Raw genomic sequence first — 24,250 nt, 5'->3', positions numbered from 1 at the left:
GCGCTGTTTGAGGTTCCTTTCTTGTTAAACTTTGCCGCGTTTACGGTTTGATCGTGATTCTCCAACTCCTCTGCTTGTAATTCGTTCCATTCTAGTCCGTTCTAATTCTTAATTCTACCAGCTTTCATGAGGCCAGATAAGTCGAGGTCTTCTCGCAGAGCTTTGTGCCGTAGGGAATTTGACTCACAGTTCAAGATGATCTGTTCTTTGATTTCTTTGTCTGGATTTGCGGAATCGCAGGTCTTCGCTAGGCTTCTCAGATGTGTGTGGAAACAGTGGAGGGTTTCTCAATCCTTTTTCTTGGCCTGCTGGAAATTGTACACTTCGTATGTTACTTTGACTTGCGGAGAGAAGTGAGCGGTTTGTTTCCCGACGGCTTTTTTGTAGTCTTTGTCTTCACCGACGTCTTGAAGCGTGTCGAAGATCCCGTCGACCTCTGGACCGCCGTAGTGCAGCAAAAGGGCTCTTTTTTGTTTGTCATCGGAAATTTTCATTCGAATGGTTAATCTCTCGAATCGTCCTAGCCATTTCTTCCATCTCAGGCCTGCAGTTCCATCGAGGTGAACTTCAAACGGTGGGAAGTTTGGTAGAGAAATTGCCATAATGTTTTCGCGGGAAAATGCTCCGGAAATCTCTTTGGAAATCGCTTCGGAAATTTCTTTGGAAATCGCTTGGAAATCCCTTTAGATCCTTTTGGAGTGCTCTCTGTGTGTTCTATGCTTGATTCTCGTCGCCAGATGTGGTGTTTACGCTAAAATAAACACTGAAACCTTGGATGCAAACACAGCAATATCTAATCATCATGCGAGACGATACCCCGACTACAGAAAAAACTCCTATTTTTTTGGAACGCGTGCGCATTCCGAACAATGTGATTGACAGCTGTCAGAAACACTACAAAATCCACGGGCGAACAATGTCGACCAATTCAAATAGGATGCAATCAGATCAAGCTTTAAAGGAAAACACTTAATCGTCGATCTTGTCTGTTTATTTAAGTTTTAAAACGCAAACTAGTTACAAAAATTTACTCCTGGTAACATCCCTCAGTTAAGTCATACTCTTTGATGCTTGAGGCATTTGTCTTCACTTCGCAATTCATAAAATTAAGGACATCAGTAAGTAAGGCTATGTAAAGTATATAATCTATTGCAATCCCTACGCGAGCTTCACACTGTCTCTTCAAATATTGTTTTAATCTGCAACCCTTTAAATGCACTTTATTTATTTTCCTCTTTTCCTAAAGCTAAAAATGTTGTCGACGGTTTTTTTTATTGAACATTCCACGGTGCAGTGGAGGTAAAAAGAGAGTAGCTTCAAATTTACAAATGATCGTAAATGTGATTATGTTGGTAATTTCACGGTATATATTTCTATAATTTTAAACGTTACGGCTTACACTTCAAACAAGCAGGGACGTATCCGTGGAACAATTATCCTGCAACTTTTTCTAAACTTTTGCCCCGGACTATGAATATAAGTTTGGAAAATCAAACGACAAATCGCAGACTACAGTTTGTACCAATAAATTAGATTCATCTAACAAAAGCAAGTTCCCTTGTTACTACACAACCATCTTTCTCTTGAGAACGTTTTAATTTAAACACTAATCAGTAGCTGGTCATTTTCGGGTTTTGTCTCAGTGTTGGAGGCATCGCTTTCATAAGTCTTTATTCGGATCAAAGTAAGGAGAGTCCCTCGTCATCATTTCTTCCATTCTTGTTACCAGCTGTTTAAATGATGGTCTCTCCTCTGGGTCTGCCTTCCAACAGTCTAACATCAACTGGTATCTGATTAGATATAAAGTAATCTGATCAATGTTGGAGGGATTAGTTCCTTAGTGACATCTGCATTGTCTTGTTGACTGTTCGTCATGAAACTTGTAACTAAACTGCAGGTAGAAAATTGCAATCAATTTAAGTTCGCCTCTGGCTCTAAAACGATGTATAGGGTCAGAGCGCTTTCACTAAATACATACTCTAAACCAAACCTGATAAGATCCATATCTTGTACCGGCATTTTGGCCAGATCGTTACTACGATGATATCATAAAGAAGAATTACCCGCTACCTAGTTCAGTATAAATAATTTTTAATTTACCTTTCAAGACACTTATTAGGTCTACATCTTTTTGTACGTTTTGGCCACATCGTTGTCAAAATAATTACGATATCACAAAAAAAAGATTGTTCGCTATCTAGTTCTTTTTTTATCCCGATCATGGTACTCTGTTATGTGATTAAATAAGATACGAGCGACGAAGCATATATTGAAGAAATGAAGAATTCTAATTGAAAGAGCTTTCAGTTTCATGCATAGAATTTGGCCTCTCACTCCCTAATTATAACTATCTCACTTCTCATAAAACCTGACTAAAATAACAGTGTCTATATTAGTATCACTGATGCTGAATTGAACATTTTATTAAGACCTCACAAATAACCTTAAAGAGGATTAAATCAGTGGAAATAGCTAAGAAGAACGTTTCTTGGTTTGTTACTTTAGAATAAAATTATAAATACGTCAATTATCTAAGGTCACTGTCAACAAAATCTGGTCAAAATTTTACAAACTTTCACTTTTTTAGGTAGAGAAATTATTTAGATGTAATTTGCCGTAATAAATGTAAACTCTTAAAAAGAACGCGAGCTACGACTGAAAGATCGTTTTAGGGAAACCTGTACAAAAGAGTGAAAGGTGTCAGAATCAGATTGTTGACGTTTGCCGCGGACCTTCGTCTAGGATCATGATTTGCATATTTTATTAACGTCGCGTCTTGCACGTCGAGAAATAAGAGTCTTCATCAACGGCCAAAAGGAGAAAAGTCTCAAGGGAGCCCGAGGCAAAGAAATTGAAATTAAGTTTTCCTTTTTCCCTAGCTTGCTTTGCCTACTTTTCCTCCTGCTTTTCCTGATGAATTTTGGATTTCGTTCAATTCCTATTCCTCGTTCGCGAAATGACTTTTCCCGCGAATTTCAAAGGAGGTCTTTGTCATGAGACTTTCAGGGGGGGTTCAATGTTGTGTTTTATAGGTAGGCGGCAAGACCGCACTTACACGCGCTTAAGTGAAGAGCGAAACTGTGAATTTCTTTGGAGGCCAAAACCTCAGTTTGTTTTTACGGGAGTTACCTCGACTTAAACGAATTATCAGGGTATGTAGATTTGTTGGATTTTCATGAATTTTGCAAAAATGTTCATCAGGTATTAGCGTGCAAAACTGTGTGAGGCCTCGACGAAATTCGAAATATTTCTCTCCTTATGTCCCGGAGAGTGACAACAACCAGAATAATTTCTGAGGTCCAACTTCAGAGAAGATTTTCTCAGGATCTAGTAGGATTATCTGAAAAGCCCCACACACTTTGTTAGACTATTATCTGATACTGTCCAGTTTGTTTCGAGGTCCGCGGTAGCACAGAGGCTGATAATTCAGTAAAGCAAACACCCTCAGTGTTGTGTTAGAAGGCTCGCACAACTACCAAAACAAGAACTGTGAAAATTTTTGTTGTTTCCATAATCTGTATTTTATAAGCTTTACAGCGATATAGAGTTTGCTACGGTTTCTATAAAAGTAGCGCGCGAAGGAGGATTTTCCGGAATGCACCCTATTTTGTTGATGCAACAGTAACCTTAAACAAGTGAGAAGTACTGTTGAACGTACAGCTCATCAGAACATATTGCTGGCTTTTCCATTCGATATCCTGACTTAAGCAGTTTGTACATCTCTCTGTTGGTTATTCCAGGGTAGGGGATGCCACCTTAAAAACAGGTTAGATTAGAAGACGGAAAAAATTGTAGTTAAGATCATTTTTATCAAAACCAGAATAAGTTGAAGTTTTGTGTTTCAGGGGGGTGACAAATAACAAGTGACCTGTTCCTCAGCATTCAGTTACTGAAAGCCTCCCTTTAAACTCCCTCTGTTTTAGACATAAAATATCAGAACTACACAATCTAACGTCTCCCGTATTGAAAGGTAGTTATTGATTTAAGTACTGTCTCAATCCCCCTTTTGTAAGACACTTAATTGAAGTGGGCAAAAAGGTCTTTAGCAGCTGTAACGGATTAAAAACTAAAAAAAAAAAACAAACAAAACAACATGCACTACAAGGTAGGAGCCTCTCTCGGCGTCTGAAAACTACTTCGGATCCTGCCTTTTAGGTCTGCTACAGATGGGTTTTATCCGTTGAGATGAAAAGTGCCAAGAGTAATTGTTCTGTTATTTTAGATCTGGCTTTTACTCGCGCTTACAAGGCTATTTTTGAAGCGATAAAGAATAGGGAAATTAGTAGTAACTTAGCATTACTAAGCATCTTTCTTTCATTGAAATGCAGACTGTTTGCTATCTATAATGACAGGAGGGGATCAAACTATTGCTGTGGTGGATCAGTCATTACTCACCCATTGTGCACAATTCCCACAGAAGTATACCAAAAGACCACCTAAGGAAAAAGAAACAAAAAAATGATAAGTTTAAGTTATTTTGAATGCTTTGTCAATCTGGTACGTATTCCTTGTCAATCAACTAATCGCAGCCATATTCTAATAATAGTTTAGTTGTATGTTGCTTGTAAGGAATATGCAGCTTATCATAATGCTGAACTGTACGCCAATGATATGTATGATTGAGGCCAATAATTTTGTAGAGAGAGGAATTTTGATCTTCAAGTTCGAATGTTTACAGTTGCGAGATAATTTTCCAATTTTCTTTGATAGACTTTCAAGAACTCAGAATGAAGCATGACGAAATAAGGGACAAGAAAAAATTAGCTCAATGGATAAATACATATACTCACACATCACTTTTAGAAGTGTATACTGCGCTGTCTAGAGACTCAGGCGCTATCCATTTGATAGGCAGTTTCTTCGTTTTCGTGACTTCATATATGTCTCCATACGTGTGCCGTAACAGGCCAAAGTCAGCAATTTTCACAGCTCTGTTCTCACCAAGAAGGATGTTACGAGCGGCCAGATCACGATGAACAAATCCCTTGCCAGCCAAGTACTCCTGTTTACAAGGAAAACAAAAATTAAACCTGGCGCCCCGTGCATCATTCTATCCTTTCCTTTCCTTTTTTTTTTGCGCATCACGGTCAAAGAGAGTTTTGACACAGTTGACAAGGAAGGCAACCTTATAAAGTGTGGATGGAGGAAGGAATTCCTTGCGCCTCCTTTTTCCTTACTTAGTCGTGCCCATCTTTTCGTCGAAATACAAATGGGGGCCATAACCTTCACTTATCTCAAAACAGGTAACAAGACGGAAAAGAATTGAGGTGATTTACAAAGTCAAATGTTTGTAATATAACGGCTTAAATCAAGCTCCTGTGGACGAGAACCTCAGAAACAAATTATGTTGCCAGTCTCGATATTTTGGTCAGAGGAAATTGTCTCGGAAGCTCAGTCAACACCACATATGCTATTGCTAAACATGGCCACCTGTATCGAACTTATGGCACGCACGTGCACGGATAGCTGAAAGTCGTTACATTCTCAAGGTAAGCGAAACATAGCCATAAATGAAAACAATTTAAAAACTGCATGAATCAGCAAAAAACAAGAATGTCACTTCACAACACATAATGGCTGAGTAAAGTACACTGTTACGACAGCATTATCTATTGATCAATCGATGATTTTCTGCTCAAAGGTTTGTTTCATCATTGATTGTTTCTCGTATTGTTGGTGTCGTTCAAAGAAGAATTGCCACTTTATTTAACTGACTTCTCTTCCACGTTTTTATTATTTTTCCTCAGGTAATCGTACGTAAATTTTTGTTAACGGCATTCGGCTAGGGAATAATAGAGAGGCGAGTTTATCTTCTAGACTCCTTTTGATATAAGATATTTTCTAATTAATTCAAGTACTTACCATTCCCTCTGCTATCTGCCATGCAAAACAAAGTACATCTTCAACGGTGAAGTCAACCGTTTGTTCACCATCATTATTTGTTTCCTGTTGTTCACCCATGTTCTCTTGGGGCTGAGGCGTGGTGATTGGTTTTTCAGTAGGCAAAATCTTGTCCAGGCAACACTGTTCATCGAACTGTTTGCTCTGGAATATTTGCCCTCCTCCCTGCCCAGAAGGAAAATCAGTTTGGGAAGTATTAGATTCAGATAAGCTTTCACCTCTCCTTTTCAACTCGGTAAATAGCTGTTCTTCCACATTAATAGAAATATCCGACGTGATGATAAAATCCTGCTCATCGGTAACTTCAGTTAGTATTTCCACTTTTGAGACTTCCTCGGCAGTATCTTTATCAACATGAAAGTCTTCGTCTTCTGTCTTGTCAGCTGAGACAACTTCATTTGAACTCACAGTGCTATCTGAAGAATTGGCCATAGCTTCAAAAATAGTATCATTAATGCCATTTTTGCAATTGACCTGAAAGCAATAAACTATGTTGTTACGACAATCTCTGATTTATCAGTTTTGAGGGCATAAAAGCAAAAGAAGGTGTGACTTTTTTAGTTTTAACCCTTTCACAAGTAATTAAGGCGTTTTCTTTTGTTTTGAGCTCTATGTTGGGGAAAATGAATTGTATCAAAATGACTTGGGTATCCGCTAAAAAAACCCTTTGCTGATAAATTGGCATTAGCACATTCCAAACAAAGCCGACTTTGATCAGTAGTTTTCTACACCCTACTTCTGAATCTGCAGAACAGTTTTACCTCTTGTCTTCTTTTTCTCAGCCACTGAAGAAGATCTCCATGTGGAACATACTCCATGATCAGCATTATAGGTTCTGACCTGTCCCAGTACCCAATCATGCTCAGCACATTCCTGTGACTACCAATTCGCTGCATCAACGAAATTTCTCTGTGAAACTGGTCCTTCTCCTCTGTACCAGCTCTTTCTAAAAGGGAGTATAATAAAACAGAGAAAACCATCTCGCTAGTTTATTTAACTAAAGGCTATCTTTGCCCATTTATCGCGGAGAGTGGTCTCAGTCGTTTCAGCAGTTTAACCGGAATGAGGAGGTTGAGGAGGCGATAACTGCGATAACGCGCCCTTAATTTTCAGCGTAGCTATGCTTATTCCAATACTGTGGTATCAATGTTCCCGCAGAATTTAATCATAAGAAAATCTTTCTTTAGAGATATTGCGAATCGCTTCATCTTCTCTATGTGCTTCTCGATATTTCCCATATGTGCGGTTAAAGCTTGATGATTCTGTTTGTGAACAGTAGGAATAATAAAAAAAGGAAACACATGCTGATCCTAGCAGGTAATTTAGTGTTTACAACTGGGTTGAAAACGTAAATTAGCCACCGTAAAGGGTAGCTTTAGCTTTAGCTTTTTTACCCTTTACGGTGGCTAATTTACGTTTTCAACCCAGTTGTTAACACTTAATTACCTGCTATACTCTCCCACCGACGCAGCACCACAGTTTCCTTAGAAACTTACCCCTTTATTCACATGCTGATCCTAGGCGTGGTTGATACTCGATTAATTCAACGGAAATAGCGTTCAGTAATTTAACCCTTTAACTCCTATAAGTGACCAAGACGGAATTTCTCCACACAATATCAACACCGAATCAGCAGAATAGTAAGGAGAATAAAGAGGAAAACTCAATTAGGGGATTACGAGTTGATCCAATACCAAATTCTCCAAATTGAAATCATAAGTATTTTATGACAGACAATAGAGAGAATTATTAATGAGATCTTGGTAGTAAAAGGGTTAACACCTTGCTAGCTTCATAAGTCCTAACTAATGAATGGCTGAAATCGATTATATATTCATCGAACTCTGCTTTTAATGTTGTTTTCATCATGATAGTTTCGTCAAACCAGCGTGCAAACCAAATTTTTGCTCTCTCATTGAAAAAGGTAAATGCATCGATGTGTACTGACCATGGAGGAGTTTGACAGCGACCATTCTTTCTTCGTTGATATCAGTTCTTTCCTCTTTAGCCTTGAAAAACACTTCAACCTTCGGCATTTCTTTTAGTATTGCTTTATGTACTTTTCCAAATGCTCCTCGACCCAGCTCTTCCATAATTGTTATACGTTCCAGGGGAATCTCTTTTAACAGCAGGTGAACAATGTCTGACTTCGATCTAATGAAACATGAAAGAGTCTGAGGCTCTTCTCTCTTGTTTATTAAGATATCACATACGCTCAAAGCGACTAATGAAGACTTGTTTCACTAGAAAGCACTAGAAAATTCATATCTACATCAGTGTAGGCAAAATTTTGATTCTTGCTTCAAATACTTTGAGTGTAATGAAAAGGTGAAAAAATGTTTAATATAGCAGAAATATATTAGCATTCAGAAAGCTGGGACTGTGTCAGCTTGATAATTATTTTGTAAAATTACATTATGCCCAACCTTCCTTTCGCGTGGCCTCGCATTGCTTTCTTTTTTCCCTTTCTGACACAAAGGATTCCCACAGTAATGATAATAAGGAAGCCACATCCAACTGGTACGGCAATGCTGAGTATTCGTCCGATAGAATAATCAGTCAGAAGCCCAGTTTTTATTGACCATTTATTTGAGACATCACCTTCTCCCAGTTCATTCCAAGCAGACACTTTAAAAAGGTATTCAGTGTTACACTTTAGCGACCGAAGATCCATTGAAGTTTTATCCACGGTGACATTGATTTGATGCCAGGACTTATCTTTGTTTGTAAATTGGTCCTCACTGTAGTATACTGTGTACAAGGTCAGTGGACAGCCGTTATCTGGTGGAGAATTCCATTTGAGATTCACATCACATCCCGGCAACTGAACTCCTTCGCTCTGTATAATCGGAGCTGAAGGTTTATCTGAAGCAAAAACGAGCGAGAAAGCTTTGAAAAAACAAGAACTGAGAAACTGACCAACATTTTTGTTGACTTTTTTGTGATTAAGAATCTACCACGCCGGTTTCGTGTAGTGATAAGCCTTTAATAGTATCTAACCTTACTCTATAATGTAAACAACCAGATTAAAGGTAAATTTGCACATACGAAGACAATTGGCACTAAAACAAGAAAGCTTATGAATTCTCAAGCTCATTAGCTATATGCGAATAATATTTTGTTCCTTAACTTCTCGTCTACCACGCGATTTTTTAATTCAAATTTGTACTATTACCTCCCAATGTTCTCACTCTCCACAATTTGTTATGGTTTAATAATGAAATCAGTGGCGTATCTGCCGTAGAATTCCAGGCTGTTACAGCTACTTCATACTCCCTCTGGCAAAGAAGGTGTAAATCATAGCTCGTTTCATTTCCCGACACGTTCGCAGCGTTCCAATGGCTTTTACCTTCTGAAAGTATTTCTCTGTGGTAGATAGTGAATAAAAAAGCAGAACACGTCTTCCAGCGGACCGCCACAAGACTCCCTTTCACTTCTTTAGTTCGGTTGAGAATTACTGGGTACCCTTAAGAGGAAAAAAAAGACAGAAAACAGAATAAAAAGAGGGGATTAATCTCGAGTTGCGAGTTACAGAGGATGAGACACGTAAGGTAACAATAACACAAAAGAGCGTCATTTACAAAAAGAGATTGGTACGCAGCAAAGTCGTGCGAATCACCATCTTGATCTGTAACATCGAGCCGTCTTGTTTCACTGAAAAAGTTTTGTTTTCACACAGCGATTCCTACAACCAATGACAATCGATGTTGTATTATTTCAGGAAAAGTAGATACAGGAAGACTGATAGAAATACCTAAAATAGATTTCACACGCCAAGGATCTGATCGCTGACTTTCTCCCACCTCATTCCATGCGGACACTTTAAATTCATATTCTTCGTCGCAGTCAAGCGGAAGGTCTCTCAGCTCGTTTGCACCCGATGATGTATTGATATGATACCAGAAATTATCTTCATTTTGCGATTTGACAATGGCTTTATAGTACACTGTGTACATAGTAACTGGACAGCTGTTGGTATCAAGAGAACTCCATTTTATGGAGGAATCAGGAAATGAGATTTCCCTCTCTTCGCTTTCAATAACAGGATGAAAAGGAGCACCTGTAGAAAAGATGACTTCGGTGTTATCTTAGCGTCGGTGGTAACCTGCTTCATGCGACTGTGATAACTAAAAAGCTGTAATAAATACATTCTATGGTCCATACCAAACTGTTTTATATGCTGACTGAATGATAGTTTGTTGCGCTGAACGGCTTCAAATTAAAGACAAGAGTCAAACAAAACCAAACGAGTCATAACGAACCCTTCATCACACTATTTAGAGGAAATAAAAAAAAAAACATTTGCAGCTTCATTTCTCAACTTAAGTCAATAAGAAATGGTGGAGATAAATCACAGAAACAGCTCCTCAATTGTTTAGATAGGATATTTCGAGGAAATGGAAAACCAATCAATGTACAGTAAATCACTTGCTCTCAAAGACAAACTTCATTAAAAACTATAAAACTTAGATAAATCATTTCCAAAGAAATCAAGGTTGTTGATAAAAATTTGATTACTTAATTTGCTATTTCTAAATCACGTATTTTTTATTTTAAGCTAGCTTATCGCCGACGCATTTAATGATTATTTTTCGCAGATAATGGATTTTATTTTTTCATTCATTAATGAAGTCGACTTTTCTTGTCGGTAAAGACCTAATTTGTTTATGTAATAAATACATAGCTGCTTGTAGATATGGAATTTCTCTTCTCGTGTTTAACTCGAAATCTTACTCGTTCGATTCGCTACTCTCATTTGCGAGCTGTCGAGTCGAACACTCGAAGAGAAATTCCATACCTATACGTGCACCCATGCATTATTCTCCAGATATCATAGAAATGACGTAAACAATGATTGAAATGGAAGTGAATCCACGGAGCTTAGCCGAGTGGTTTCGTTTCGGTTCAGTTTTAAATCAAAAGTTCCCGTCTTAAGATCAAACGGTTAACATGGAAACTTTATGTACCTGCTGGTATTTTTATCCCATACAGTTCTACTCTAAGAGCTTTGTGAATATGATAGTCAATTGGCTGTAACCGAACGATCCGAGCCCTTGCCACTTCCAACAGAACGTGTTGCACTATTTCATCCCGGTGTGAGTTGCCCCTGAAAATCTGTGAAAAAATATTAGTCTGGCAAAAAATATGAACAAAAACTCACTGTCGTATCTCATTTATATGGTGTATCAAAGTCTTCCTTCTATAACCTGGTGTAGTCTAGATTTGATTCCTGCTCCTTAGGAAAACTCTGCTAAAACTTGGTCCGGTTAGAAAGAGTCACAGTTACCTTTAGGTGCGTGCAACATAAACTGCATAGCTTTTTCACCAACAGAGAAATATTTCCGCCCACTAAACTGATCTGCATACAGACTAGTCAACAAAAACATTATCTCCTAAGACCAGTCGCCGGGAGATTGGAGGTTCTTATTTTACTTAGGGAACAATGGAATGTTATCATAACTTTCTTTCAAACCTTTTGCGTGTTATTCTCTTTATATCTGATCCAATATTCGAGAAACAAATACAACTCATAACTTTTGGTCCAGGCATCTTTATTTGGATGTCCTTGAGTAGCTACAGCACAAATGAAGTACACGTCTCCCAAGTTAATTTCCAGGTAATCATCAGCATTTTCGTCATTGCTGGGTGACCAGGCACCCGAACTACTCTTAAGTCGTGCTTTGTAAGGTTTATTATCACTACGAGATGATGAGGCTGAGAAACTTTTGTCTGAGAAGAAGTAAGGGTTGGCCACCTCAACTGCTTGTGCCTGACACGCTTCAGAAACATGAATAGAAAGAACAAATTAAAAGAAACTTTGCAAAGTCAAACCTCTATAAAAGCTTCCTCCAAAAAGCAGACAGTATTCTATAATGGTCACCGAACCTATCTCTCCAAGATAAATTTTGAAGAAAGGTTCTACCTAGTACAAGGAAATGATGGGAGAGTCACATAAACATTGTTTGACTCTGAGTTCTTTTTCCGAAACACCCTCGATTTGACCTTTTATTGTCCCTCTCCAATTTCCTTTTAACAACTTAAATCAATATTTATCAATTGTGTATCTTTGTAGTCTTTGTGAATCTTTGTAATCAGAACTCCAAAACGGGCAATCCCGAGCGTGTAAGATGCGCCCATCTTGCCCACTCGGGTAGCCAATCAGAACAGAGGATTTGCTTCATATTCCAACGAGCACTGCCAGCGTCAAATGATGAGTGTTATAAACTCGATTAAAAATGTTACAAAGATAAAACCTTATAAAAGTTTGTTAAAGTATGTTGATGGGCCTGTGTGACTCTTAGCTAGAGCAGAATTTCCGCAATTTGCTTCTCTTTCAAGAATAGATTCTTTGGTGAAACTAGCGTTCATCTTTTCGCACTTCTGAGTCCAAAAATATAACATGTTTTTGACATTACAGCCGTTTTTTGTTTCATTTTTTTTTTTTTTTTGGTTTTCTCGTCAGAGCATGTCGTCCATGAATTTCTTCCACACTAGTTGTCATTTGTTGCTATGCCTGAGTATTTTACCTTTGACCATGGCATGGCCATGACGTATCCAAAGTTTCCATACTTTTTTTCCTTGTGTAGGGCGGGATCGCTCGTTATTCTATCATTTGGCTGAGCTAGACCTCAAGTTTGCATTCTCTGAACATTATGGCAGTTTTATGTTCCCTATCGAATTCTCTGGTAGCTTTGTTTTTGTCGTGCCATAGTATAAATGTATAAACATATACTTTAAATAAACAACAGTTGGGTTGTAAAAACAGTCAAAGTGGATAGTTCCTCAGTTTATGAAATATCATTAAATCATCACAGAATGTATCAAAATCAAAAATTAAGAAAACAAAACGGAAAAAATATCACAGGAATAATGAATAATCACGGTACAATTATTCAGGCCCCATTCCCAAGTTGAAAAAGCCGCTTACCAGTGCTTGTCTGCTTCTCAGAATAGACCTGCACTTCGCATATGGTGAGTTTCCTGACTCCAGGAGCTTTAATGACAATATAAACGAATTTACCGACAAGTTTAGGAAGACAATATACGGTCAGTCGTGGCCCATTCACAGTGTCTTCGTAAGTCCGTTGGCCTCTACAACGCAAGTGTGAACTTCCTTTCTTGACACCGTCATAATCTGTTAGATAAGAAGACAGGATACACAGTCACTGCTGAACCTGTGACCTGTTTGCCTCTTGTGTCTTTTTCTCGGGTACTGAATGACTTTCTAGTTTATCAGGAATTTGAAGGGTTCAGTTTTAGATGTATTTCCCTTTCTTTTATTTTTGTGTGAAAAAAATACAAACGGTCCCGAAAAACGAAAGTAGTTTAGGTTCCTCCTTTTCTTTTTGCAATGTGAATTCTCCTCGGGTTTACAAGTACAGTAATTGCCGAAGGGTCTATTTTTCTCGGCCTTTCATGATTATGATTTTAATGATACCATAATTTAACGTCACAATTCCCTGAACTCACCAATCCAGACTTGAAATTCTTCCATACTAGAGTTACTCGGCAATCGGTAATTAAGGATGACCATAGATATGATTTGCGATACTCCCAAGTCCACTCTCCACCAGGGGTTCTGCTGGAAACGGGTTTCAGCACAGGAAAAAATATCTTCGTCTATTGCTTTGTCGGCCGTATGGTTCTGATGCCACGTAGAAGACTGGTTAGCAGATTTATGCCAGGCAAGGTCTATCATAAAAAAGCAACTCGTGGTAAAAACATACATATGTCTTGTTTTATTTTGCTCTCGAGGAACTTAACCTCTGTGCTCCAAACCAGATAATTGAATTATGTTGCGCTGACACTAATCTGTGTGGTCCCCGAGGAAGAAAATCTCAAACTCAAAATTTGTGAAACACCAGAAGTATCCTTAAAGTGCCCATGACGCGATTTTTTTTGTTTTGTTTTTTTTTTTGCATCTTCTAGTTGATAGCTGTATTTAAAATAAGAAATAACCGACCCTAGCGCCTAGCGAGTTCTCCTTAACCATTTGGTTTGTGCATTGAAAGTACGATTTGGCAGCCAAAAAGTGTGTATGACGTAGAAAACTGTGAAGACACGTCGGTAACTATGGCAGAGAAAGAAAATATCTAGAAGAAAGGACGAACGTACTGCGTGGCCAGAGCGCCAAATGATTTTAGCCCCAAGAATAAAAGACATATTCCGGATATTTCTATGCACTCCTTTTCCAAAGGATGTAGCTGTATGGTCAAAATGGACGCGTTTCGATCGTCGACATTGAGGAAATTTTACCAAAAGTAGCAACAGTAGCAATGTCATTGTGATGAGAGCACTGCATCCATCCGCCATCGAGCGGAATGGGTCATAAGGCAGTGCCGCACTACTTCACTTTAACTCTGGAAGTTTTTCTTTATTAAAATCCCTATTTGAGAGTAACTTGAATCAGATGACTTCTCGGCGAAAAATCACCGTGCCTCGTGATACAGCTGATTTTCTTTCGTCAAAAGTAAGCTTTTGTTTTGGTAAGGGATTTACTCTACAGAAACGAAACTCTAGAGCACTGACTAAGGGGAACCTTCGCCGCACTTAGTGCGAAGGAATAAAATGTTATGGCAACAGAAACGAACACAGCTATCCATTCTTAACATAGATTTCGCCATAGAAAACAAAACACAAACGCAACAAACTAAACGTTTAGTAACGGTGGTTTTTGTTATAATCTTGACCTGAATACCGCAGGCGACAAACCGTCTTTGACACTCTTCGGCGAAATCTTCGTTGATGCACGCGGCTCTCCTTCGTAGGGCTGAACCGTACTAGCAACTTCCATTTCTTCTTCGATGTATCAAAACTCATGGTAGAACTTGCTGAAGGTAAAGAGATATCGCTCACGGATAAATTTTCAAGAGTTTTTCGTTGCTGATTGATACAAAATCACAAGAGATGTGAGAGATTTGTTAGTGTCAGCTGACAGTTTTCCCAGTTTTCTACGTCATCACCGGTTAGTTCGTTACATGTCTACGAGACACTTTTAAGACAAAATAAGAGCACTTTAGGGCCCGGAAAAACCGAGTTTTAAGTTTTTTGAATTTTTTTTTATCGGAACTGGTTTATACATATGATAAGCTAAATATTTACGCAAAAAATTTCGTGTTATAGGCACTTTAATTTCCTTTGCTTAATTCCTCTCCCATATTTATTTCTACACCGTTCATGGGATCTTGTAAACAATTATAAAAATGGGTAGGAGAAGTAATAATATGTGAGAGGTAATAAAATGTGAACTCTAGATACTAACTAAACTACTTAAAATTAGATCTCACCCCAATTTTTCATAAATTTTTTTAGGAATTTTATGACAAATCTCCAAGATATTGTTTATGTTACGCGAAGTAAAATGCAAATGACCTTACTTGATACAACTGTGGAGTAAACCTCAACTTTACAAAGAGTCAATATTTTTGATGATCCAGGTAACCTAATGAATAAATGCCTGCCATACAGCGTCATATGACATCGGATAAAGTTTCCCTTTCCCGTAGGGATGCTTAGACCACCGGCACAAAAGCTGTTCTTTGCTCCTTCCTCTGTAGTTTCATTTCCTCAAAGTAACAATATAAAACATAAACAGTGATCAGTGCCCAATTGAAAATCCATCAGATACAAGGTATTATGAAGTATTTAATTAGTTCAGTATGATTTAGTCATTCGTTTATGTTTGGCATGTGATTACTATACGAATTCAAAGTTCGAAGTTCTTTAGGTATAAGCTATCACGACGAGTTCAGTTCCAAATTGTGATTGTCTTTTTTAACTTCACTGAGTGGATGAGCTTAGTTTGTCATATGATCTTGCTTTAAACCCACACGGAAGTTCTTATTTTGCTTTCGCAGTCGAAGATCGATTCGATTGACCGGAAGCATTAAATGCGGTGTTGTGTTGTTGTTCATTTGTGAGATTTGTGTAAAAGTGTTTCGATTAGTGTTCTAAAAACTAACGTTTGATCTTCCAAGGTCAGTTGGCCAGCGTGCCCATTCGTGCCTTTCGATAGCGAACATATAAGCATGCGCTTTAGTGTTTAATAAGTAGTCAGTGAGGAGTAGAAGTCAGTGAGGAGTAGGAGTCAGTGAGGAGTAGTAGTCAGTGAGGAGTAGGAGTCAGTGCCGGCCGAGAGTAGAGGAGTGATAATGGTTGAGTGAGAATCAAAGATCGAAATGCAGAACAGAGTTACGGTCAATCAGACGGCCAGAGTTACCTAGATTGAAGTGAATTTGATGTAAGTAGAATGTTTTATGAGAGAACCGAGAAATTAAGGACGATTGAAAAAGACAAGTACTCCTGAGCTATCATTTACAAAGAAAGTATCAATCCAGCTGCAATTTATTCAATTTTTTCCCATTAACAGCAATACTTGCGTATTGGAAGTCGTACAAACTTGACTGATCCGTGGGTTTTTCTTGGGCCAGATTTTCTGAACAATGCAGAATTATAATTACATTTCCCAAAGTGCTAAAAAGAAGCTTAGTGTTACGATCCTCTTTTTCAGTTAAGTCGATACTGTCCTCACCAATCTACACGGTAAATATTTTACACACTCTAGATGCTATTTTGCCAAACAGATCAAAGTGATGAAATCTTCAGAAAATCAGTTTTATTACAAGAAGGAAATCTTTTCGGTAACCGTTATAGTAGTAGGATGAAAACATTCTCATTTCTAAAAAGTCATTTTACGTGAGTTGCATTTCCTGTGCATAATTTTAAGCAGATATAAACATGTTAAAAGACAGAATCGTTTATTAGTTAATCAACTTTACTAAACAACGTATTTCTAAACTCATAGGGATATCAACGTAGGGTGAAAAGGTATGGTTTCTTTTCTGATTGTAGTGCGGAGTGTTAACCAAGCAAATCCAGCCGATATGAACATAGAGTACAATTTACCCCGTGCCAGTGGTATTCCAAATATCTCAATCCTCATGCAACAGTGGTCGTGGTGGTCGTGAGCAATGATGCTCAAATGTCTTGCCACAATCCCGCTGCACAAATGTTTTGTTACTATTGTGTTTCGGTCAAAATTTCCAGGAAAGATCTGAAAATGAAAGAAATATCAGAGAGTCTCCAATAAGATTCTTCAATCCCGCGATCCCAACTTAAATTTAATCTCAATCCTGTATTTCTTGACCGTTCATACCGGCCGATCCCGATCCCGATCGTAAATTTTGGTTTTTTGATTCATTCCTCAACTTAAAAGGACCTTTTCAATGGCTGGTGATTTTCTAAACCTGTATTGATCCATTGAAGTCTTTGCTCACCGTAAGGTGTAAGTTTAACTTTTTTCACACAAACGATCATCGTTCATTTTAGAAGTTTTCTAAGTTTTGCTCGAATAACGTAGACTAGTCATCATAACTACTTCCTTCCGTTTAACTTCGATCACGAATAAACATATTAGTAAAGACAGGTTAGTATCAAAAAAACGAACAACAATGTCAACAAGTGCATAAAACGAAAAAAGATGACGGCAATCCCGTTGGTTCCATAACATGGGAAATAAAGAAAAATTCTGCTGTTGAAGCGAGTACTTCTTCCGAAGCAGAAAAAATCTTCCAGGGAGAAAACGAGTCTCTCGCTCCAAAGATAGAGTGACCATCATCACATGCGGTCTCGTCGTCCGGAAATGACTCATTCGATTCTTCATCACTGCTGGGGAATCGTACTTAAATATCTCATTTTCCTCTTTGTTTTTTTTTTTGCTGCTCCTCTAGGTCAGAGAGTTCGAAGCTGAGTGGTTCACCCAGCTGAATTTTTCTCTGATCGAGGAACGACAGGAGAGTTTCAACTTTTTACATCTGATGCACCGTAACACCAAATGTTTGTGCTCAGTCCCTCATCTTCTGTTTGTGCTATGGTGCTATCGGTACAGGTGATAGAATTTGAATACTGGTATGGCCGACAGGATCATGGCACGTTTGTGTACAGGATACCAAGACTTTGGATTTGTAAAATCATACGCCACCCACCAGGTTGTCCTCTTTGCATTTCCAAAGTTTCTTGCGCAAATTAACACCGTGCAAAGTGGATATACGACTCATCAGGTTAAACGAGTTTGCTGGAAGAAATGAAGTACGATTCCATAAAAACGGCTGCGTGGGAAGCTGGGCTTTTTCGGACTTCACGTAGATCAATTTCTTTAAAAATTCTCGTCAACGAACTTCCTAGTTCTCTGTAGGTTTAAGTGATGGTTTCCGAATCCCGCCTCTCAATTGTTGATTCCAGTGTCCCGTTCATAGCAACAATCCCGCACTTCGCTCCCTTAAGCTTCTTACTCTAATACCCGGATCCTGGCCTTCAAATAAGCCCAATCCCGGATCCCGAAAACCTATTGGGACCCCTCATAGCATACATCATCACTGACTAGCAAAATTTAACGTATATCTATTGAAAGCGAACCCAAGCAAACTCCTGCAGATTTTTCCTTCAACTGAAGGATTTCTTTTAAAGACCAAGTGCGGGTTTTCTCGACTGAATCTCTCGCTTTTTGTAATTAAAATAAGGAAGAGGTCATATTTCAATTTGCTTTCTGTTTAAAAGATTCAACCTATCCAAGAATTTATTTCAGCTTCTTTTGCCAAATTTGGCGGCGAGAGGATTTTTAACAGATTTACTGTTAAGATTGTTTATGTTAATCTTGGATCCCGACCCTCATTGTAAATAATTAGTTGTTAAAATTATTAGAGTTTGGTTCTGAAATGCATATGCTCAGTATACGATTGTTTTAGCCACATCATGCTTGCGCAGAAATGTTAGGCTAAGTTAACTTAGACACCTTTTTTATCGTATCCTAATAACGACAGTTGATGTTACAAGGTCTTACAAGTACCAGCTGATTATTTTTCAGAAACCCGAAATTGACAAACCTTTAAAATTCCCGCCTCGTGATAGTCTGTCCAAGTGGTCCCATCGTTGGATGACTGCAGTGTGTACTTTTTCACCCACTGATCCCCTTGGGAATTTCCCTGGGTTGACACAGCACAGATGATATAAAGCTTCTCAAAGTCAAACTGTAGATATGGCTGACTATCATTTGTTGCTGCACACCATGATGATCTTCCAGTGTAGTTCAATCGACCATTCTTAGCAGGTGTGTTGGTATTTAGGACAGAGGACGAACTGATGTCTCTATCCAGGATGTATCCATTGGCAACTCCTAACTCCATATGCTGACAGAATGGGACTGTGACTATGGAAGCATTATACAACGGTTATCGAAAAGCTGATGCAGTCAAACCTCTATTAAAAGTTCTCGTAGTCGTTCAGCTACTCGATGAAAGTTGTCTTTATATTCTACTTATATCAAGAACTCGGTAAGAATAAACAGTGCATGATGACAATATGGTTTTAATTGTGCATGCGACTCACATTTTGGACTTTGACCTTTTAAAAGAAGTAATGCGTCCACCAATTCTCTTTTAAAATAATTTCTAGAGAGGCCTCTCCTCGCCATCATAATGATTATCTCCTTTTAAGAGGTCTTATGGGAGTTCGACTGTAAATTTGCTCACATCGCTTTTGTTTTTTGAGTTTAAGGGGGCTCCATGGGGTTTTTGCTCAATGTTGGCGCGCGCGCCAGCGTAATGTTTTTATTGAAAATTTTTATGTTCTCGCTTTTCAAGTTCACTAAAATGCCAACTAAAGGCAATGGGCACGTTTGGGACTCGTTTGATGTGGTGAATATTATCAAATGGTTTTCGTTATTAAGGTAAGGCTTCACGAAGGCAGGCGCTCGTCAGCGATAATTTGGCTTTGCCTCTGATTTTCTTCAATTTGCTCCAGTGAAATCTCTCAAAATTTTCACAATTTGTGAAAATTGTCTTGCGATCATTTAAAAGCCGAAAAAAATAGGGGTTATGAAGGCAGTTTCTACGCTATTTGAAATTTTGCGTTTTCTTCCTCCATCTCAAATTTAGTCATGATTTTTTTTAATAAAAGGCACGAGGAAGGGCACAAATATGTTTAACGTTACGGTAAATCTTAGGAAATTCCACCGCATGAAACCTGATAAATCTTACTAGAAAGATCTCTATTTTCTTTGTTGCAAAACTTTACTTAATGGTTACAGAACTTCGCCAAGATCGTGTCTGAGCATGCGTTGACTTTCGAATCTTTCGCCATTTGGCAATCTTTCCCACGATGTTTTCTTTTCGGTTGACCTTCTTTTTCAGGGGTTGAAGGCCTGTAAATATTACGGGCGCAGTTACTGGAAACCCTAGATTCTATCAAATACAAACTGTTCTATGTTTAACTGTTTTTAAAACACCTTTTCAGATGACAATCGCGCCTCCTTAATGATTTTTTTTGAATTATCTCGAAGTTTGACTGAAAATTTTGAATGGGACGTTATCAGTTCTCGTTGTCTTTTGTTACCATAATTTTAGTGATGATGTAATAGCATATGCTGAAGTTTAAAACATTTAGGTTCCCGCTTCTTGCCAAGCTACCTGTTTGTATTCATGATTTTGGAAAAACGGTATTGGTATTTTGAGTAACTCTACATTATTCACTCACTTTTTTCTTTGTAAATCTCAACTCTGAGGCAGTTGTGCTTGTGACGCTGGGTTGGATGAAATCGGAAGTATCTTGCATACACTGGCAGTGATAACTTGTGCTGGTCGATTATCAAACTACTTCCTTTCCTCTGAAATTCCTTTGATACAAATATGTAAAGCATGGAATATTAATTCGTTTAAAAGGGATGAAAATCCTTGAAAATTAACTTTTTTCCGAAAGCCAAAACAGCAAAGGAAAACAAAACAAACTAGACGCTATTGAAGCATTAACTCGAGCTTGCTTTGGGATTTGTTGTTTATTAAATAGGCAATTTTACATGCGAAGTTGTAATTACTAGTGTACGTGGATAGCAGTTTTGTTTCCCGGGGAGCGCCTGAGCAAGTTGTGAGGCCGCGAGGGAAATGAAAAATAAACACGTGATCCGATCTGTGATCAGATTCGTGATCCGAACCGGTCCGATCCAAGTTTTGTCAACGCTGTTCGTTCTCCTATTAGGTTAAATAATGAAAAAGCCTATTCCTTAAATCTCACCATTTCCCCACCAGTTTCATTCCGGTAAGTTTCCCAGTTTGTTCCATCCAAGGAATAAGATAGTTTGAAAGCTGTGACCCATCTGCCTTTCAAATTCCATTCTTTGTCCCCTTGGGTAGCAAGACCACATGCTTGAATTATTATTCCGATGTCAACCTGGAGCCATTCGTTGTTACTGTTAGGCAGACTAGAACACCAACCATTACCGTACTTAGCGTTTAATCGACCGTAAAACGCTTGGCTATAACCATTGCTTTCAGAACGCGCTTTTATCTGATTATTGGAGATGACACTGGGATCAGCAACACCGACAGGATTACTGAAGCAATCTGTAAATTGATTGCATGTAAAGAGTTTCAAAACCTACAATAAGTACATTAGGTGACGTTCACGTGCAGTGACAGCTGTTTTTTGCATCACTGATGGAAACTGTTAAAAAGACTAAGTGTAGCGCCTCAGTTATCGACAAAGAGTGCTATCAGGTGGCATACATCATGCGACAACAACAATAAAAACTTCTGTAGGCGCCATGATTACAAGTTAATATGTGATTGTCTTTGTTCGTGACTTTCGTTTTTGCTTGTCTTCGTCGCTTTTGTTACCTTTGTTAATTAGTCTTTTAGCATGAGCCAAGTTTTCTTTTCGATGCGATGAATTATCGGTAGCAGAGTGTTAGAGTGCCTTCCGAAGGAATTCCATATTAGTTTATTTTTGGTGTTCCGTCCGACCAAACTTTGTATCAGAGCGAGGTTCTTGTTTGAATGCCGGAACCATGGAGATGAGCGAATCCAGAGAAAGTGCCGGCGTGGACAGCTTGAAAGAATCCGATGCAAATGAGGCTCTGCTGGATAATGATGTTATTTCCTTTTTGGCTCGAAGATCACCGTCTAAAGTTTTTCACAGGATAAGAGTGGTTCTAGTAAGTGCGATTTTCCGCATTATAGGAAAGCAAGATTCCCATACCTTCTTCTCAGCCTGGTCGGTCTCTGAGTTTATCTGTATAAGGTCTATTGTAAAATCGTCATTGCGTAATGGTCTCGACATATTACGAAATAACAAATTTAAGTCTTTTTAGTTGACCATTATATTTTCAAAAAATAGAAACGTTATAGTGCTTGTCTGAAAGTCATTTTTTGCATCGCGTTCAATTTCACAATATTCATGTATAAATACTACAGCAATACACGAAATAAATAAAGTGAATAAAGGTCACTCAATTTTTATTTTACTGTCTTCTTCATTATCCGAGTCCAAAAGATGTAATGTCGAATGTTTCCTCGACATCAGAACTGGTACATTCAAAAGGATTTGTGTCTGGTTCATTCGAAGCATTGATCATCCACTGCTACAACGCTGTCTTTCCTTGAGGCAATCAATCATTTCGGCACAATTACCCGTTCGATTTTTTGGACCGCAATGTGTAAGTAATGCTATCTTCGATGTGGCACTCGAAGGAGTCTCAGGCTAATAGCTGTATATATAGTCTGTATATCATTGCCTTAGTAGTCATTGATCTGCTGTGCTTTTTGAGTTTATTATTTGAATAAACGTGGAGAGTGAAGAATTAGTTCTTATGAGGCATAGCGCTTCACCTTTGACGAATCCTATATTTGCGCCTGGTGGATGACACGACTACCCCAAGTTCATGTATTAGAGGTCTCCGTCTCTTTGTACTGTGTTAGCACATCAAGGGTCGATTCCCTGTGAAATAACTCGCATCTAGGAATGTAACTCTGACTTTGATGTTATTCATACAGCCGTTGGCTGTGAGTGTGACAGCTACCAGTTGTGTATTTTGCAAAATTTTGAAAAACCAAGGTGGTTTCAATCACAGATTTATGGGAAAAGTTTGAAATAAATAAATTTTTCGAACCGAAGTGCACCGGACCGCTTTTAGAGAGACTGCGCCTTAAACAGTACATGTATTTCCTTTATTATCTTTAATATAGTTCCATAAAACGTTTTTCTCACCTGGTGACCCTCCCGAAGTGTCAGGATATTTACAACTCTACGAGAAAATGTGACAATTAAAAAGTTGGAACGTCAATAAAAGATGGTCCGGTAGTTTCGTGTTACGGATAATTTTTTTAGGATCATTCTACCACGTAGGTGGTAACATATCGCGAATAAAAATACTCACCAGATATATCAGGACTTTTAAAAGACGAAGACGTAATCCCATGTTATATTATATTCTTCTTTGTGAAGAAAGTCTGCGTAAAGAAGAAACTTTGTAATTACGAAATTAAGAGATCCTCGCCGCTAAGAACACTACTGAAACGAGTAGTTGAAAATAGGACCTGAAAAAAATAGATTTTTTTACCGTTTTTTTGAACTTAACAAGTGTAAAAATTAGTAGCTTGCATTAAACACCAACCATTCAAATTTACTCCTCATTATTTCTATTATTTGGTGCCCGAAGGTCCTTATAATAATTAAAATAACCAAGGACATATTGAAAACCTTCTATTGAAAGTTATACTTTATTTCGACATTTTGATGCTCGAAAGTCCCTAAATTTTGTGGGGATGTAATTTCTTGTTCTTATGGTCTTGATTAATACATATCATTGCATAGCTTTTGCTTCACCTCAACATTCGTGAAGGTAGACACATACGAAACAAAAAACAGCTGTAACACTGCCGTCACTTTTCTAATTTGCAAATACAATTTACGTCGAGTCACGTTATGACGTTTTGGCGAAAAATCCTTCATGCTGCACGAGGCGAATTGTCTCAGTGAATTTTTCCTGCAATACATCCCAGGGAAATGTTTGGTAGAACAATTGAATCAGCCTGTTCCAGAGGCCTGTCGCTCCGACTCGTCGCATGGTGTATCCCGACTTCCAAGAAATGAAAATTAACATCAGAGAAGACATGGTCTCTCCCCTCGTCTGCGACTTTCTTTAATCTCCACTTTTAAACAAGACCCAACCGATATCCATACTTTTTTCGGCCTAGCCTCGATCTACGCCATGAAGACGTCAACACCCCGACAGAAGTTTCACCAATGTATTTACGGACCTCCTCTTGCGCGTTGTTTTCAGTAATAGAGATAATAATTTCTTCCTTTGACTACTACTTTATTTTCTCACTTGCTTTTGGAAACGATTGAAAAAGTCAGCATACAAAACTATTAAGACCTACCATAAAAACTGACGTGTGAAGTTTGAGGGAAGGTGGGAAAAGCCGAGTCAGACTCACGCTTTTTGACCTATCCATCTATCAAGTGGATAGTGAAATTGTTTGTGACAATTGATGGAGCGGTTAGACATTAGTTATGAATG

The 24,250-nt window shown here is 38.3% G+C and overlaps 1 protein-coding gene across 1 annotated transcript; it reads right to left on the bottom strand.

Annotated features, from left to right (window-relative positions):
- Positions 1-977: 977 nt before the first annotated feature.
- Positions 978-23,205, bottom strand: LOC113666511 (uncharacterized). The gene is made up of 23 exons (XM_089204167.1): positions 23,105-23,205; positions 22,936-22,972; positions 20,965-21,293; positions 20,431-20,569; positions 18,783-19,105; positions 16,807-16,954; positions 16,240-16,336; positions 15,860-15,906; positions 15,279-15,467; positions 13,372-13,593; positions 12,830-13,036; positions 11,375-11,679; positions 10,869-11,016; positions 9,656-9,961; positions 9,077-9,367; positions 8,328-8,766; positions 7,850-8,055; positions 6,663-6,847; positions 5,863-6,375; positions 4,791-5,002; positions 4,396-4,436; positions 3,659-3,755; positions 978-1,790 (listed from the first exon to the last, which is right to left on the bottom strand). Exons 1-23 carry the CDS (start codon positions 23,144-23,146, stop codon positions 1,661-1,663), a joined length of 4,653 nt encoding a protein of 1,550 aa, XP_089060293.1. The 5' UTR covers positions 23,147-23,205; the 3' UTR covers positions 978-1,660.
- Positions 23,206-24,250: the final 1,045 nt, after the last annotated feature.

Source organism: Pocillopora damicornis, chromosome 4 (assembly GCF_964200805.1).
Source record: "Pocillopora damicornis chromosome 4, jaPocDami1.2, whole genome shotgun sequence".
NCBI classification, from domain to species: domain Eukaryota; kingdom Metazoa; phylum Cnidaria; class Anthozoa; order Scleractinia; family Pocilloporidae; genus Pocillopora; species Pocillopora damicornis.
This window is presented reverse-complemented; position numbering and strand designations above follow the sequence as displayed.

Excerpts from the sequence above, each read along its gene's own strand:
- LOC113666511 (XM_089204167.1), bottom strand. The coding sequence starts at position 23,146 with ATGGGATTACGTCTTCGTCTTTTAAAAGTCCTGATATATCTG. Across the intron at positions 22,973-23,104 it reads TAAAAGTCCTGATATATCTG|AGTTGTAAATATCCTGACAC; the intron begins GTGAGTATTTTT and ends ATTTTCTCGTAG. Across the intron at positions 3,756-4,395 it reads GTGGGAATTGTGCACAATGG|GTGGCATCCCCTACCCTGGA; the intron begins GTGAGTAATGAC and ends CCTGTTTTTAAG.